Raw genomic sequence first — 18,213 nt, 5'->3', positions numbered from 1 at the left:
TGCACTTCAGGCAGACGGACCCAGGCCCATCCCCCCCTACCTGTTACACTTGTGGTGGTAAATGTTGAGCCCTCCAAACCCCCCCCCCCCAAAACCCACTGTACCCACATGTTGGTGCCCCCCTTCACCCCTTAGGGCTATGGTAGTGGTGTACAGTTGTGGGGAATGGGTTTTGGGGGGGGGGGGTTGGTGGGCTCAACACACAAGGTAAGGGAGCTATGCACCTGGCAGCAATTTGTGAAGTCCACTGCAGTGCCTCCTAGGGTGCCCAGTTGGCGTCCTGGCATGTCAGGGGGGACAAGTGCACTATGAATGCTGGCTCCTCCCATGACCAAATAGCTTGGATTTGGTCGTTTTTGAGATGGGCATCCTCGGTTTCCATTATCACCGAAAACCGGGGACAACCATCTCTAAGGTCGACCTAAATTTCATGATTTGGGTGTCCCCGACTGAATTATCGAAACTAAAGATGGACACCCATCTTGTTTCGATAATACGGGTTGCCCCACCCCTTTACAGGACTGTACTGCGAGGACGCCCTCATGATAACTTGGGCGCCCAGTTCGAATATGCCCCTCCACGTGTTCCATACTGAAGGGGTAGAGGGAGAAAAAAGCAGAATGGCAAGTTGTCTGAAGTCTAGTATGTGCTACTATAGGGGTAGTTGTGGTACACCTTTGGTCAGATGTTTGGGGTGGCGGGGGTGGGGGGAACTTGTGACATGGATCTCAGCAGCTGTTTATCAAGGCCTGCCTTATAGGCTATCATTTCAGACACTCGTGACCCCTGAAGCTGTTACCCCCATTACCTTTTCTTCAATTTCTGCTGCTGTCATTTTGGTGGTCTCTAGGTTCTCCACTAGGGCTGTGTCTCCAAGGAAGTTCCCAGAAGCAGAGGAGAGACGGGACAGAAGATTGTCCTCCAAGGTTTTGAGTGTGATCTTGAATCCATTCTGCTGCTTGGTGAGGTCGGACTGCAAGAAGAAAAGAGCAGAATACTGAGTGGATGAGGGGTGAGCATATTTAGCAATATAAATGGGATTCACACTTACACATATAGGGGGTAGATTCAAAGAAGTGTGCCAAAATTAGGTGCAAAACATTTGGGTGCTGTGCCAATTCTATAATAGCAACTGAAACGTGGTGTAAATCCTCGTGCCTAAATTAGGTGTGTATTCTATAACAGTTCGCACTAATTCTAGAAATGCCCCGACCCACCAGTGCCCTTCCCATGGCCACACCCCTTTTCCAGATCCCCATGTAAAAATGTAAGTGCTTATCTTTATACAATACTGACTAAAAAGATGCACGAGTAGATTCAAATTATTGTCAATTAGTGTCCAATTATTGGCATTAATTGGTTTGCTGGCTAATTGAATTGCACACAACATTTTCGCACCATATATAGAATTTGGGGGATAGTGTCTAAAAAAATTACTAAGCCAAAGAGTCTTAGTTTTATTAATATGCAACTTTAGTGAATGAGGCAGAGATCCACTCATTTATCCCAGCAATGCAATTTTTTAAAAATTTTGTTATAAGTTTGATCTGAATCCTGAAATTTGGAATTAAAACAAAAATAACAGCAGCATAAGAAAAAGATGTTCACCCTTTTCTAATAGTGAAGTACCCAAGGAGCTCATGCAAACAATAAAAAATGGGCAATATAAATATTGTCCAAAACAAAAAAGCACCAACTTCAAAAGTGCGGCAAGTCCAAAGCATAAAAGCACCAAGAGCCTTCAGAAAATGAAACAAATCCTTTTAGTGACAACACCGATCAGTGCTGTTCGTCAATGACCCAACACAGGCCGTGTTTTGGCACACAGCGCCTACATCAGGAGTCACATAACAATGTTGTTCCAATCTAAATTAGTCTACCATCAGGCTATTAATTTTGATCATTAAAATTCTAATGGCCAGTGATTTAGCCACTAAACATGCAATAAAGGTTATCTTTAAGGTCCATTTGGTACTAATTAGACTTGTTAATAGTTAATAATCAACATTAATAACCCATGTAGGGTCATTAATGTACATCATTGATCGGCGTTGTCAATAAAAGGATTTGTTTCATCTTCTGAAGGCTCTTGATGCTTTTATGCTTTGGACTTGCCCCATTTTTGAAGACCCTTGAAGCTTTTTTGTTTTGGACTATATGTATTATGCTCTGATCCCTCTCTGTATTGCTGTGCATATAACTATTGAGCATAAAGATACACAGAGAAATTATTTGTGTAATCCACCATTATAATGGGGATTACTAAAGATCTGGGAGAACTTTCAAGAGTTACTGAGGGGAAGGTTCTGAGGTTGTGATAGTAAAGGATCCAGCCCAAGGGAGTGGGTTCTTGGGTAAATTGCAGAGGGAAATGTTTCTGGTTGTTGAAAGGGGAGTAGGGGAGGAGTTAGAAGTTAATACATGTTGTTGGGATTTGCACAAAGTCTTTGGTTGTCTCTACTCCTGCCGGGACCCTTGAGAAGAGTGGGTTGTCCTGGTTAGGTTCAAGAATCTAAGGCTGACCACAGAGGAAGGTTTCTGCCAGTACAGCATTAACCGTGATGTGGAGGCGTGCTCCAAGTGGGAAATAGGGGATCCTAGCCTGGGAGCAGGAACAGGAGAGAGCCTGTTTGGAGCCAAAGGTGGTAGCTCGAAAAGGTATTCCTTTGGAAGAGAATGTGGACAGACAAGGAGGTCTGGTCCAAAAAGGAAGATCTGCTTGTTGTACAAGTGCTATAGGCACAACCTTATGTTGTTACACCCAGAAGGAGCTCTAACTATGTTCATACTGTAGGATTATAAATTGCATTGGAGAAGATACACCATAACCCTAGGTTTGGCTCTGGATATACAGTTTGCATCTGCTATCAAGTTGGATTACAAATTGACTGTTGTTTCCTAAAAGAAAATTTAAACTGCCTGTTGCAGGATATTCAGTAAAGTTGGTTATTTTGCATAACTCTCTGGACTGGAGTCTTTTCCTTTCAGTGAGAGTGAAACTTATTCACTCCCAGACTGGTAAAGGAAAGGGATGAGAGAGTAAAAGAGAAATAGAGCCCTAGCTCAAAACCATATGGCTTTCCAGGTTTTTATCCAGCTCATTGCGTGTAAAGGAACTCTGCTTTTGGAGAACTATTAACTTTTTTGGTGCGGGTCGAGGGTGCCTGACCCTGAGAGCTAGTCAGTACCCAGGAAGCTGGTGAGCAAGTGTGAGACCCGGTTACATTTGTATATCTTTATGCATATTTTGAGGCAACCTATTCATCTAACTCTAGAAGACTGCTAGAAATGCAATCTTCATTTGGATGGGTAACATATATATGTATTTATTATTTATTTTTGTACATTTATACCCCACTTTTCCCCCACAGTTTTGCAGGCGCAAAGTGGCTTACAATGCACTGATAGGCTATTGCTAAATCAGAGGTGTTACAGTCACAATAAAAACAAATCAAAATAAATAGAATCAAAGAAGTAGAAAATTAGGCAAGTAGGTTACAGGTGAAAAGTGTTTAAAAATGGTCCGCAAAGATGACATTAGGAAGGACTTCAGTGAGGTGTTTAAGCTGTGGAGTAGGCTGAGTCTCTGTGGTTGCCTGTGCAGACTTCGACATTGAGAAGGGTTGGTCTCATAGTGCAAGGCAGGAGAAGATGAAAGCTGCCAAACCAGCCAAGTCAAAATAGCAAGTTAAGCCTGCTTTTGGGAATTCAAATGGACAAATTATCTGGACAGTGGCTGTATATAACCTTCTGGCCCCACCCCACCATGCCTTTAATCTCACCCCACCTACAAAGGACTATTTTTGGTCATTTGAAGGGTAATTCTATAATGGAGTGCTTACATTTGTGTTCATGTTATGCATAAAAATGTCAATATTCTACCTAAGTGCCCGATATTCAAAATGATTTAGCCGGCCACTGACCGGTTAAATTGCTTAGTCAGGGTTAGTCACTTTTTCTATCTTAAATGGTTTTACTCCTGCATATGTGTCAGATCTAGTTCTTTCACAACATCATGGTGCCTTATTAGATAGATTGGCTTTTTTTATTGCAGTATCCAAGTTCTAAGGATGTAATTTACAGGTCCATTTTTGATGGATCATTTTCTTTTCAGTCTGCGAAATGGTGGAATTCTTTACCTTTGAAAATTAGAACAATAGGCCAGTCTAAGCTGTTTAATTTAATAAGTAATGAAAAGTACTCTTAAACCTTGCAGCTCACAAGGAATGCCTTGTACTTTGATCTTGTTGTAAATAGCAGGGAGCTCTTACAGGATCTTGCGGGGTATAAGTGCCTATCAGGCTCATTTTCGAAAGAGATGGACGTCCATCTTCCGACATAAATCGGCACTTGGACGTCCATCTCTCAGAGACGACCACGTCGGTATAATCGAAACCTGATTTTGGATGACTCTAGCAAAAGTCCGTCGCAAGGACGTCCAAATTTAAGAGGGGCGTATCGGAGGCGTGGTGAAGGCGGGACTTAGGTGTTCCTAAGGCTTGGATGTCTTTGAGCCATAATGGAAAAAAGCAGAGACGTCCAAGACTAAAATTTGGATGTTTTCAACCCGACCTGTTTTTATTGCGAATAAGGCACAAAAAGGTGCCCAAAATGACCAGATGACCACCGGAGGGAATTGGGAGTGACCTCCTCTTACTCCCCCAGTGGTCACTAACCTCCTCCCATCCTCAAAAAACATCATTAAAAATATTGACTGCCAGCCTCTATGCCAGCCTCAAATGTCATACTCAGGTCCATGACAGCGCATGCAGGTCCCTGGAGCAGTTTTAGTTGGTGCAGTGCACTTCAGACAGGTGGACCCAGGCCCATACCCCCCCTACCTGTTACATTTGTGGAGGAAACAGTGAGCCCTCCAAAACCCACCAGAAACCCTCTGTACCCACATATAGGTGCCCCCTTCACCCGTAAGGGCTATGGTAGTGGTGTACAGTTGGGGGTAGTGGGTTTTGGGAGACTCAGCACATAAGGTAAGGGAGCTATGTACCTGGGAGCATTTTATGAAGTCCACTGCAGTGCCCCCTAGGGTGCACGATTGCTGTCCTGGCATGTCAGGGGGACCAGTATACTACAAATGCTGGCTCCTCCCACGTCCAAATGGCTTGCATTTGGATGTTTTAGACTTGGACGTCTTTGGTTTCGAAAATCGCCGAAAATCAAAGACGTCCAAATCTAAGGACATCCAAATCCAAGGACATCCTTGGAATTTTCGAAACAAAAAATGGACGTCCATCTTTTTTCGAAAATGACCTTTTACAAAGATGTCCAAATTCCAACTGAGACGTTTCTTTCAAAAATGCCCCTCCACATAAATGAACACAAAGCTAGCTACATTGAGGGTGTTCTGGGGGTGGAGTCAGCAATTGGCCATTAAAGTACTGATATGTACATTTCAGAAAAAACCTGTCCCCATGCATACCTCCTACCCACCCCCATCCTCCCACCCTGTCAGACTGTCATAGTAATGCTTGAATGTTTTCACTTATATATACTGTCAGCTAGCACATTTGCTTATTTCCGATCTGACGAAGAAGGGCAACCTTCGAAAGCTAATCAAGAAATGTATTAAGTTATGTCCAATAAAAAAGGTATCATCTTATTTTCTTTTCCATGTTTTATTTTGTTTGATTTCTATTGATAAGAAAAAAACCTGAAAACATGTCTTTTGAAGAAGTCTTTTCCCCCTGGATCTGCCTAATCCCAAAGCATCATACATCATGAAAAGTTCAGAAATGGAAAACAATAATATTAGCCTCTCTCACAATATGCTAATATATCAACCTAAGCGTTTATTGTACTTCTGTATTATGTACTAGACTTCTACAAATCTAAATTTTGTAACCGCCTTTTTAGCAATATGTAAACCACATTGAACCTGTCATACGGTGGGAAAATGTGGGATACAAATGCAATAAATAAATAAATAAATAAATATTCAGCACTTAAGCGGCCAGGGTTAGCGTATAAATGGGACTATATAAACATCTGTCCTATCTTTCTGCTGTAAGCCATGGGTGCTTAAGTGGTTATGTGTTAGCTGGCTTAAAAATGACCTGATAGTCAAAGACAAAGCCCGCTCAGGTCCTAGCTTTGAATATCCGGGAATAACGCCATCAACAGTGAGCATTTCAGCTGAATACGAACCAAGTAATAATAAGAAGCTATATTTTCTTTCTTGTTATTCATTCAGGTGATAGATATGGTCTTTGAGAGTGGATCAACAGCCATGGAAGTAGCTGCTCCTTGAAATTTTGGGCATCTCCTAACTCTCCATTTTCTCAGGTACAAGCTTAGATTGTCAGCCCTCTGGCAATATTTTCTATACCTGAATGTAATTTGTCATGAGCTACTGCCAAAAAGGTGTAAACTCAATCCAAAATCCCTTCCCTAATAACCAGGGGGTTAATACTCAAAGCGATTTAACCAGCCAGAAATGGCTTCTGGCTGGTTGTCACGGTCGTGCCCTGGTTTCAGGCTCTCAGTCATCTCGCCCCCTGGTGGCCAGGCAAGCACATTGGATTGTCTATGTGCTGTTTCCCATTCCAGACTTCAGCCAAGTCCAGTCCGGATCTTCCGGCCTGCCAGACTTGCTTGTCTTGTTTGAGCCTGCACAGCACCCGTAGCTGCCTGGTGATTGCTGCAGCTGAATCTCAGCTGCTGCTGGGCTTATTAGCCATTTGGAAACTCTCTGCTTTGCCTTTGCATCACCTAAGGCACTGGTATGTGGGTGTACGCTGTGCACTTCTGCCTAGTCCAGTTCTAGTCTGAGTTCCTTGTCTGCTTCTAGTTTGTTTGTGTGTTGTTAGCTTTGATTTTATTGCTTAGGTCCTAGTCTTGTTTCTGGTCTGCCTTTCCTTGTCTTGTGTTTGTGTTTCTTGCTTAGTGGCTGCTTGCAGCTTTCAGTCTTGACTCTCTCCTGTCTGTGGTTCTCTTTGTGGCTGCCTGGCAGCTTTTAGTCCCTACTCTGTTGTGTGTTGCCTGTTGGGATCCAGCTCCTGCCCTGTCCTGCAAGTCCTGCCGGCCACCTGCACCCAGGGGCTCAACTCCTGGGGAAGGGCGGTTAAGTGCAGGTGAAGTTTAGCTGTCCCTGTCAGAGTTCTGTCTTAGTCCTGTGTGGGGTGGTTTTGCCTGCTGCCGCCGCTGCTCGGCAGTGGTCCAAGGGCTCACAAACCTAGTTCCTGCTTTGGAAAACGTGACACTGGTTAAATCATTTGTTCGGGGCTAACTGGTCATATTCAACGACATTTAACCAGTTAGTGCCGCTGAAAATGTCCAGTTAGCGCCCAAATGGAAACCAGCTATTTTTTTTGGGGGGGGGGGGGGGGGTCCGGAGGCGGAGTCAGCATCTGGCAGTTAAGTGTCGATATTATGAAAAACAGAAGGCATCACAACCTGCAAACATTCCAATTTTCTCCAGGTCTAATTCAATTACTAAAACTGTCCTTTGTGCAAAACAACAGCCTGAAAGACAACAAAACATCACACTGGTGCACATGCTTGATACCTCTGAAAGGACATGGCCTAGACATGGTCCAGCATTGAATTTCCAGGTATAATGCCAGCAGCAGCAGCAGCAAAACATTGAGCACCACTGGCTAAATATCGATTCCCAGTTCATTTTTTCTTGTCCTTGCTTCCTCAATCAGGAAAAGGATCATGAGATCTGGAAAGCTCAGGTACATTACCACCTTTAGCTTCCAGAAGGTATCATAACCTGCAAACATTCCAGTTTTCTCCAGGTCCAATTCAATTACTAAAACTCTCCTTTATGCAAACAACAGCTTGGAAGACAACAGAAATATCACACGAGTGAACTTGCCCGAGAACCCTGCAAGATATCTTTCATTGCTTCTTTGAAGTCAAGAAAGCAACTAAAGCAATGTTTGTTTGAATTTCTCTAAGGCAATGTCAGAACAAACCAAGCGTGTCTTCTCTTGATTCTGTCTGCTTTTCAATCGCCGTCACTTTGAAGAAGAAAACATTCATCTATGCATGCCCGGGGTGCTATGACTGTCAAGAGAAGTTGTTATTTTCTTCTGGTTTGATCAGCTGGGATATAGTAATGAATTCATTTACAGTTTTCCATTATTACTTTTCAAGAATCTCAGCTCTCTGCAAAACTTTTATCTTTTTCAACAAGTACATAAAGCATGGAATATTATCATTAGGGTTCAATGTGCGTATTTTGTAGCTAATAAAAACCCATGACTTGCTCCATATTTTTGTACTCGATATTTCTTTAACGTTTTTATTGTTTTACCACACAGCTCTAGATTCTTATATTCTTTCTACTTTACGGAAGGAATCTAGCACCAGCATTTTTCAAATATTTTGGATGAAGGAAATTATATCCCACCTTTAGCACAATGAATTGCATCAAACCAGGTCACAACCAGTAACAGCGCAGTATAAAACATCCAACAGTTACAATAAAATTGACCAATCAAAAGTATTTAACACCTTCCCCTCTTCACAATATTTCTAACTTGATCAAAGAACTAGATTTCTGCCTACTGATGTCAATATACAGTAACCACCACCTCACAATTTATGAATTTTTTTCTTCTTTTTTTGTTATTGTTGTTGTTTGGTAATGTTTGGCATTTTCCTTTTGCTTTTTTTTTCTTTTCTTTTCCTATCTAATATAAGTGATGTTCCTTTCCTTTTTGTATCTTCTATTGTTGTAAACCACGTAGCTTACTAACTGTATGGGATATCAAATTTTAAATAAACTTGGAAAACTTGGAACACACAACGGAAATTCCTGCTCTGCAACACAATGTCAGGATACAAATACTTCCCACATTTGAAAAATGCTAAGGATCTGGAAGTCATATCATCATTTCTAGTTTCCAAAAATACTACGACTAGGGGGCATGTGATGAAACTACAGTGTAGTAAATTTAAAACAAATCGGAGAAAAGTTTTCTTCACTCAACGCGTAATTAAACTCTGGAATTCGTTGCCGGAGAACGTGGTGAAGGCGGTTAGCTTGACAGAGTTTAAAAAGGGGTTAGACAGTTTCCTAAAGGACAAGTTCATAAACACTACTAAATGGACTTGGGAAAAATCCACAATTCCAGGAATAACATGTATAGAATGTTTGTACGTTTGGGAAGCTTGCCAGGTGCCCTTGGCCTGGATTGGTCGCTGTCTTGGACGGGATGCTGGGCTTGATAGACCCTTGGTCTTTTCCCAGTGTGGCATTACTTATGTACATTTTTGGTTTATCCTTATGTTGGCCTTATAAAAGATGAAAAAGGACAAACCTTCCATGGAACTCCAAAGAAAAACCATGCAGGAACAGAGGGCAACAAACTGACTTCTAGCATGGGAGAGAATATTCAAATGCTCCTTATTTAAAGGCAACAGAGAAATGTCCCAACATAGGTCTGTGTTTTGGTGAATGCATCTGCCTGCCTCAAGGGTCACAAAGGACTATGTGACCAAATTTGAACCTGGTGCAATAGATGAATGTAGACTCCAGGATAAAAGACTACACTGGATATACTGAGAATGATGCTGTGCTGTTGAGCCACTGCAGGCAATAGGCTAAATGGTCTTTAAAAAGACCCAGGTTCACCTCTAGAATCCTAAAAAATCTCTTGTGTAGTGCATTGCACAAGAATTTTTTTGAGAATTCTAGAGGTGAACCTGGGTCTTTTTAAAGACCACTTAGCCTCTTGCCTGCAGTGGCTCAACAGCACAGCATTCTACACTCGCACCATTTTCAATATATCCAGTAGAGTCTTTTATGCTGAAATCTACATTCATCTATAACACCAGGTTCAAATTCTATCACATAGACACAGAGTGCTTACTGTGACCCCTGAGACAGACAGCTGCGTCTGCCGAAACACGGACCCATGTTGAGTCATTTCTCTGTTGCTTTAAATAAATAACCGTAGAACATTCTTTCCCAGGCTGTAATTTAGTTTGTTGCCCTCTGCTCCTGTGTGGCTTTTCTTTGCCCTTATAAAAGGTATTACGATATGTAATAACTAGCATTTTCTCCAGGACTAATATGGCTAATAAGGTTTGGAAATCTAGGCCCCTTTTACTAAGCTGAGTTGAAACTGTGTAGTCACCATGCAAATGTCTGTGACAATATGTCAAGTATATACATAAATTATAGTATTTGTGCACTATGCCCAAACTCCACTCCTGTGCACACCCACTACCGAAATACACTCCATCCTTTTACAATGCCAGTTGCTGTTTTATAAGAGGTCCTTTAACTATGTATGTGGCCACATCCATAAATCACTTTTTAGTCCTTAGTCAATATGACATCAGCCGGGTCCATAAGCTACATAATTTAAACCCTGCACTAATATACATTAACCAATAACAGCTCACTCATTATTTGCTGACCTCAGCGGCAACTCATTTCATACGGACCACTCAGTCCATGACTCACCTGCCTCCTCATAGGCCAACTATTTCATTTACGTCATACTCATTCTTAATACTATTTGTGAGATTTTTATTTACTCCACTTGTTCCATTTTATGTAATTTTTTCCAAAAAAATTCACTTACCTTAGATCAAGATAAGGACCTGCCGCTGGGTGCATCAGGGTGCGGTCCTATGGTGTTTGGGTCAAAGTCATATACGTAGATAAGGCACCTTTGACCCAAACACCATAGGACTGCACTCTGATGCAGCCGGCGTCAGGTTCTTATGTTAATCTAAGATAATAAACATAAATCTCACAAGTATTATTAGCAATGAGTATGAAGTAAATTAAATAGTTGGCCTATGAGGAGGCACGGACTGAGTGGTCCGTGTGAAACGAGCTGCCGCTGAGGTCAACAAATAATGAGTGAGCTGTTGTTGTTGAATGTATATTAGTGCAGGGTTTAAATTGTGTGGCCACATCTATGCACAAATAATGCAAATACTGCCAAAGCGGGTGGATGCTTTACTACCTAAAGCTCATTCCCCATGTAAAATTACCCTCCAATTAAAATGCTGATTGTCATGTGTAAATGGGCTCTTAGGGGGTCCTTTTACCAAGCTGTGCTGAAAAATGGCCTGCGGTAGTGTAGGCGTAAGTTTGGGCGCGCGGGGAATCATTTTTCAGCGCATAAAAAGGCCTTTTAAAAATTTTTGCCGAAAATGGACATGCGGCAAAATGAAACTTGCCACGTGTCCATTTTGGGTCTGAGATCTTACCGCCAGCCATTGACCTAGCGGTAAAGTCTCACGCGGTAACTGGGCAGTAATGACCTATGTACATCAAATGCCACTTGGAGAGTCCGAAAATAAAAATTACTTTTCAGATGCGCCTATGGGACGCGTGCCAAAATTAAAATTACTGCAAGAACCACATAGTAGCCGGGCGGTAACTCCATTTTGGAGGGCGTTGGGTGTGCGTAGATGCTTACGTGACTTAGTAAAAGGGCCCCTTAATGAATTGGTCATAACTAAAAGCATGCATGGTGCAAGAAGACGTGTAGCTATATATTAGGCATGCTCATGGGCAGAGTTGGTGCAGAGTTACAATTTATGCATGTACTTTATAAAATATGCACTATTGGGCTTATTGTACTTGTATAAATTTACACGTGCTCCTGAGCAGGCATAATGTCTGCACCTTCATTCTAGGCTAAAAATTGACATCATACTACCGTCTTAACTTAACAGCCCTGTTATAAAATTGCCCCCTCAGAGCTTGGTTTTCAGGCTTTGAGTCTGGTCTTTTAGTGGACAGCAGTATACAGGAAGTGGCTCAGCTTAGATACCCAACTCTTATGTTGGAATTCCACACTTGCAAATACCAGTCAAGTTTATGCTCTATTGTCACTTTTAAGATAAATGCCAACTGAATCACTTAAGGACCGTTTTAATAAGCTGTGTTAGGCACCAGTGTGTGCCTAACACAGAAAAAATGGCACCACACAGGACATGCTAAAAGTGTTTCCCAAGTCCAGTTCTGGAGTACCCCTTGACAGTCAAGTTTTCAGGATATCCATAATGAATATGCATGAAAGAGATTTGCATATAATGGGGGCAGTGAATGCAAGTCAAGTTCATGCATATTCATTGTGGATGTCCTGAAAACCTGACTGGCAAGGAGTACTCCGGGACTGGACTTGGGAAAGACTGCACTAAAGTGTTCTGTTGTTAACTGGTTAGCACGCCCATCACATGGGTGCCCTTAGTGCCTTCTAAAAAGGAGGTGGTAAGAGCTGTCATGTTAATTTTTTTTTTAATTGCCACGCGCTAATACTATCATTAGCACACAGCCAGAAAAAGATATAATAGAAAACAGCCGAATTTACAGTCGCACTAGAAATGTGCTTAGTGCACGGGAAAGATCTGCATAAGGATGCACTAAACCTATTTCTTAATGCAGCTTAGTAAAAGAGACCCTCAGTCTCTTCTGTCTGGTAATCAACAGAAGGAGCTATTTTTAGGAATATTTGATGTGCTACAAAGGACTCCCACACAAGTTCCCCTTCCTGGAGAAAACCAGGTACATGAGGATGAGACTCAGAATGGCTATAAAACACGAAGATATTTAGAAACAATTACGTGAAAAACAGTGGTTACAATGTTCCTTTTTTTTTTTTTTTTAAATCACCTACCCCCATGTTTACTAAGCCTCGCTAGCAGCTGCCGTGCACTAATGCCGACACAGCCCATTCATTAAGCTGCATTAAGAAATAGGCTTAGTGCATACTTATGCAGATCTTTCCCATGCACTATGTTAGGGCCACATAGTTAATTCATTTTGATCCTAGGCGATATTCAGTGGGGTAGAGGCCATATAAAGTTTACCCAAAAAATTGTCTAGTTAACATTTTATGGATTTTTAGCCACACCATCCATATAAGTGGGACCACTGAATAAGTGGCTCTAACTTTAAACAGATTAATTGTTTAATTGGTTCAGCTATTTGTACTGTCTAGCTAACACGGAAATAAGCCATCCAGGTAGCAGCTGAACATTATCACAATCTGCATAATTTTTGATGGCTCACACAAGCCCTTCCTTCCCACACTCAAACACAGGCCAAACAGAGACCCTTTTCCTGACACCAAACATATATATATTTAAAACCTGTAAAGGATGGTACTCCCATTCTCATTCCCACCTCCAGATATTATTTAAACTGTAGTGGGTAAAGCAAGAACCTTCCTCCCACCCCGGATAAAGAAAATATGTAACAGTTCCCCAGCAATCACCTCCATCCCCTACCATGCCAAAACCTGGTGGAAAATCCCCTTCCCCCTCCCACCCTGGACCCGTAGTCTAGCCACAAGGCAGATACAGCATCAGTTGTACCAGCTATTAATACTTATTCATTCACAGCACCTCAGCAATAACTGGTTCCTTCAATGAAAGCTGAATACTGAATGGGGATTGATCCCATAATTGACAGCTGCTAGTAAACAGACCAATCACTGCTGAGGTGCAGTAAATGAATGGCTATCAGGTGCTGGTCCAGCTACTAAAATAGAAAAAAAAGAAAACCACAGAGATGGGGAAAAACTGAGAACAATCATTAAAAAGGCCTAGAGTTACTACTAACCTCTGGAGGATGAGCCACAAAGAAATATTCCATTAACAGAAACTCCCCAAAGGCAGAATGACACAAATTCCTGCAATATATCATGTTGCAAACTGGGCCAGCACATATACTAGGAGCCCACAATCGCTCACATAGGAAAGACATTCAATGTATGGAGATACTACTTACTTAGTTACTTCATTGGCTACCAGTACAATACAGGGCTACATTTAAAACTCTATGTCTGATGGGAGTGTCAAACGATTGGTGTCAAGCGAGCGGAAAGAACAGGATGGAGTATAAGGAATAATCAAACACGAAATGTATGAAGGACTACTAGAATGCAGTGTCTTAAAAGTATGAAGCAGAATTTTAAACCAAACACGATACAAAACAGGTAACCAGTGGAGTTCAAGAAATAGAGGAGTGACAGGATCAAAATGCCTCGCTTTAAACAACATACAAATTGCAGTTTTGAAGGGTTTAAAGTTGACGTAATTGGAATTGTGGAAGCCCCATGTAGACAGTATTGCAATAATCTAGATGGGAAATTAGGAAAGCATGAAGTAATGTGTGTAATGACTTAAAATCTAAGTAGTTTCAAATAGAATGCAGACAATGTGAACAGAAAAAAAAAACCATTTCACAACATTGAAAATGTGCTTATCAAATGAGAGCTTAGAGCCACTCTGAATCCCTAAATAAAGAAAGGCATCAACAGAAACATTATTATATCCAAAAAGTTCCAATTGAGTCAATGGTGTGCTAAATCAACCAGTAATCCAACAAGCCACTGTTTTTGCAGGATTGAGAACAAGTTTATGAGAATATAAACCGACAGATAATGCAGGAAGTGCCTTTTGAAGGGGCTTCAGATCTACTGAGAATGGATACGTAGGATATATCAAAAGAATATCATCTGCATAAATGAAAAATCATATATTAAGATCTTGAACTAATGTTGCAAATGGACTGAGGAAAATATTGAAAAGTAATGGTGACAGGATTGAGCCCTGTGGAACACCACAGGATAGTTGGCAAGACTTCCAGGTATATCCAAGAAAGGAGAAAACCCAAAGGTGAAAATTTAAGACTGAACTAAGGAAAGAACAGCATAGAAAATGCAGGGATAATAAGAGATCTGTTCAGTATTTGCTGAAGGAAAGTTTGAAAGAGGACTGCAAATTGTGTAATAGAAGTGGGGTAGATATGACACTATTTATGGAAGAGTGTATTTATGTGGAACTAATGAACGTGGGCAAATCGGATGCTGACAGCTGTGTTCAATAGATTTAGGAAACAGAAGTTTTGCCTGGCAATTGTTCAACAGATTTTGTGGGACTGGGGAAGGGTGGATGTGATTCCTGTTCATAAAAATGGTTAAAGAGAGGAGATGTGCAACCAGAAAAAAGCATTTTGTAAAAATAGATATTTTCAAAAACAGTTGCATCACTCAGCTCCTTTTACATGAAAGTACCAGCACTTACACATATAAGAGATGTATACCAGATAATTAGATGCATAAGAAGTACAAAGCCAAGTTCCCTACGGCATATTTTTACATATTAAAAGTCATTTAAAACACCAGTCGGCTAAGATCAATCACACCCTCAACCTTCTTTTCAAGCCCTGGCTTAAACTAACATTTTGCCATCACTAATGAATCTCCTCAAAGGAGGTACAAAAGCCAATGGGGAACATTTACTGAAATGTGCCTGTATTCCCATGCAAGATTATGAATACATGCTCAGAACCCTTCCGCTTTTAATCTGTGCAACCAAGTAGGCATTAAGTAGAATGGACTAAGGAAAGAAAAACACTAAAAACAAAACTGAAAAACAACCATTTCAGAGGAAAAAAATATAGACAATTTCTTCTAGAAGAGAGGAATATTTTGGGCCCTTTCTTTAAGAAGTGCTGTTTTTTAAGGGACTAAAATTTGTAAGTATACTAATTAAAGGGTCCTACCAAGCTGCGGTAAAAAGGGCCCTGCGGTAGCTGTTTTTGCCTCGCCAGGGTCCTTTTTACTGCAGTGGGTAAAAAGCCCTCTAAAAAAGACATGGCCATATGGTAAGATTATTCTTACCACATGGCCATGCGGGGGGGGGGGGGGGAGCAGTGTTGCCCGATTACTGCCAGGTTAGCGCCGCACTAGAATACACAGAATTATTTTCCATAGCACCAGAAATGGCATGCACTCGAGGCAGAACTACCACCGACGGCCACGATGGGCGGCAGTAGTCCCAGGTTGCCGCGCAGCAACCCTTTAATAAAAGGGCTCCTGAATTTTATTCTTTATATTGTTTTCAGGCCATCAGGTAATATGGAAAACAAGAATTACACTTACTCGTATATTCTGTAAACCTTAATTTGTTTACAATCTGTAAGAAATAGCTGTGGGTAGTCTCTTGCAGAGCATGCGGTAAACGCTTATGAAGTTCCTCATTGTCCACATGCTCATGTGTGTGAGTTTCAGTGCTGGGTCAGTCATAGCTTCCATCGGATGGGTGCCATACCTGCGATAGTACACTGAGCACTCTTCTAGGGTATGGTCTTGCCCAACACTTTGTTGCTTACCTTTAACTCTTCAAGATCAGGACGTTCCATGCTGACCACAGAAGCAAGAAGTTGGTCTTCCAAACCATCTCTCGTGACTGTGAAGTTAATGAGGGTGCACTGTGCCTGCATTTCAGGTTGGTAATGAGGGTTAGCCAGCTTTGTGTGAAGGATCAGACGGAAGTTGGAGTTGTACTCACACTCTTTGTCTCCAATTTTAATATATCTGAAATAAAAAGGCACCAAGCGATGTGGAAAATGAAATAAAGGCTAATTCAAGCAAACGATATGACTGGGGACTTTTGCAATATATTTCCAATTTCATAGAAAATAAACTTCATTCTGTAACTAGGGCACGCTAAACAAGTTTATTGAAGGAAATCACCAAATTCTGAGAAGAAAGAGGTTCAGTTTAGCATGCAGCTAAACCCATTCCTAGGGTTATATAGGGTTTTTCTCTAACAACATTGCTGAGTTCCCATGAAAAGCAGCTATCAGCTAATTAAAAATAGCCATCAGCAAGTGACTGACACGTGGAAGGGCATTTTCGAAAGGATGTCAAAGTCAGAATTAGGATGTTCTGTCCATAAATTTCTCACTCACTTTCAAAGCCTTCTGGCTACGTCTTCCATGCTATCTTTCAACTCTTACCATTCCCTATTCCCCTGCTCACATTTTACATTCAATTAATGACCACTATTTGGTTCTCCCTGGGCCAAGAAGGCTAGTTTGGAATCAACACACCACTGTGCAGTCTTTTTCGCTGCCCCCTTTAATTGGAACTGTCTTCCAAAAGAAATTTGAGGTGAATTATCTTACGAAAAATTTAAAGTAGCCTTAAAGACCTGACTTTTTAAGATAGCTTTTGGTAGCACCTAGCCGTGTTTCTTGTTAGACCATTTCATTTCAGGAGTACCTTACCCCGTCCCTCTTTTTTCCCTTCCCTTCGCCCCCTTTCCCCTGCTTAGGTCTCATCTCTATCTCTGATCTTAACTCATATGGATGGCTTTTGTCTTTCCTACATGAATACTCCCTTTCTGTTTCTTCTGATTTTTTAAATTTATGTAAACCGCTTTGATCTGCTAAGTTGGCAAAGGCAGTATAGCAAATGCTAATAAACTAAACATAACGTCCAAAAAACCCCCATCCATCTCACAGCCATTTTCAATCAGGAAATAGGTCAGGTTGATAGGCTGCTTACTGGATTGAACATATAGGGTTAAATTGAGTAAATGGTGCCCAAATTTGTGTGCCAAAAAGAAAAATATAAGTGCTAAGTGCTATTCTATAAACAGTGGTTTGGGCACCATTTAGGATAGTGCTTAGCTTTCGGATCTGCAGAGGATTTACACCAACTGAAACCGGATGTAAATCCTCATGCCTTAATGAGTCAAGAATCTGTCATATTCTATAACACTTTGTGCAACTTGTAGAATGCTCTTGTTTTGGGGGAGATGGGTAGTCTACCATTAATAGCACAAAAAATGTGTACTTATTGCTCTGATGATAATGCATCAGATTATCTTAAAAGGGTGGATTCAAAACGAGGTGCCTTTATTCCATGTGTGGTTAACTCTTATGAACAGAATGCCAATATATGAGAAGTGGGTGGCTACTCATCATAAAGGTAGACCCAGGTTGTGTTATGCACAATTATGGACTACATTTCAATAGTTATTCTCCCATAGGGGAGGATACAGGGTTTTCCATATATTATTTGTTACATTTGTACCCCGCGCTTTCCCACTCATGGCAGGCTCAATGCGGCTTACATGTGGCAATGGAGGGTTAAGTGACTTGCCCAGAGTCACAAGGAGCTGCCTGTGCTTGAAGTGGGAATCGAACTCAGTTCCTCAGGACCAAAGTCCACCACTCTAACCACTAGGCCACTCCTCCACTATATACATATAATACTGGGAAAAAACACCCTTCAGCTCCTGGCAACATAATTTATTCACTTGTGCATGTTGCCAGGACCTGAAAAAGTTTTTTTTCCCACTATTATTGCACTGTTGCGTATGTGCACAAGTGAATAAATTATGTTGCCAGGAGCTGAAGGGTGTTTTTTTCCCAGTATTATTGCAAAGGGATCTGTTGACTGCCTGCAGCGGTATACTTTG

At 41.3% G+C, this 18,213-nt stretch overlaps 1 protein-coding gene across 1 annotated transcript in view; it reads right to left on the bottom strand.

Moving 5' to 3' along the window:
• Positions 1–18,213, bottom strand: part of DNAH9 (dynein axonemal heavy chain 9) — a 408,742-nt gene that overhangs the window by 86,030 nt on the left and 304,499 nt on the right. The window contains exons 55-56 of the mRNA XM_030208005.1: positions 16,115–16,319; positions 809–973 (exon numbers count right to left, since the gene is read on the bottom strand). Coding sequence (XP_030063865.1) covers positions 809–973; positions 16,115–16,319 — 370 coding nt within the window. The remainder of the gene's footprint in view (positions 1–808; positions 974–16,114; positions 16,320–18,213) is intronic.

This window comes from Microcaecilia unicolor, chromosome 6 (assembly GCF_901765095.1).
Source record: "Microcaecilia unicolor chromosome 6, aMicUni1.1, whole genome shotgun sequence".
NCBI classification, from domain to species: Eukaryota; Metazoa; Chordata; class Amphibia; order Gymnophiona; family Siphonopidae; genus Microcaecilia; species Microcaecilia unicolor.
The sequence above is the reverse complement of the archived record's forward strand: the minus strand, read 5'-3'. Positions and strand labels throughout refer to the sequence as shown.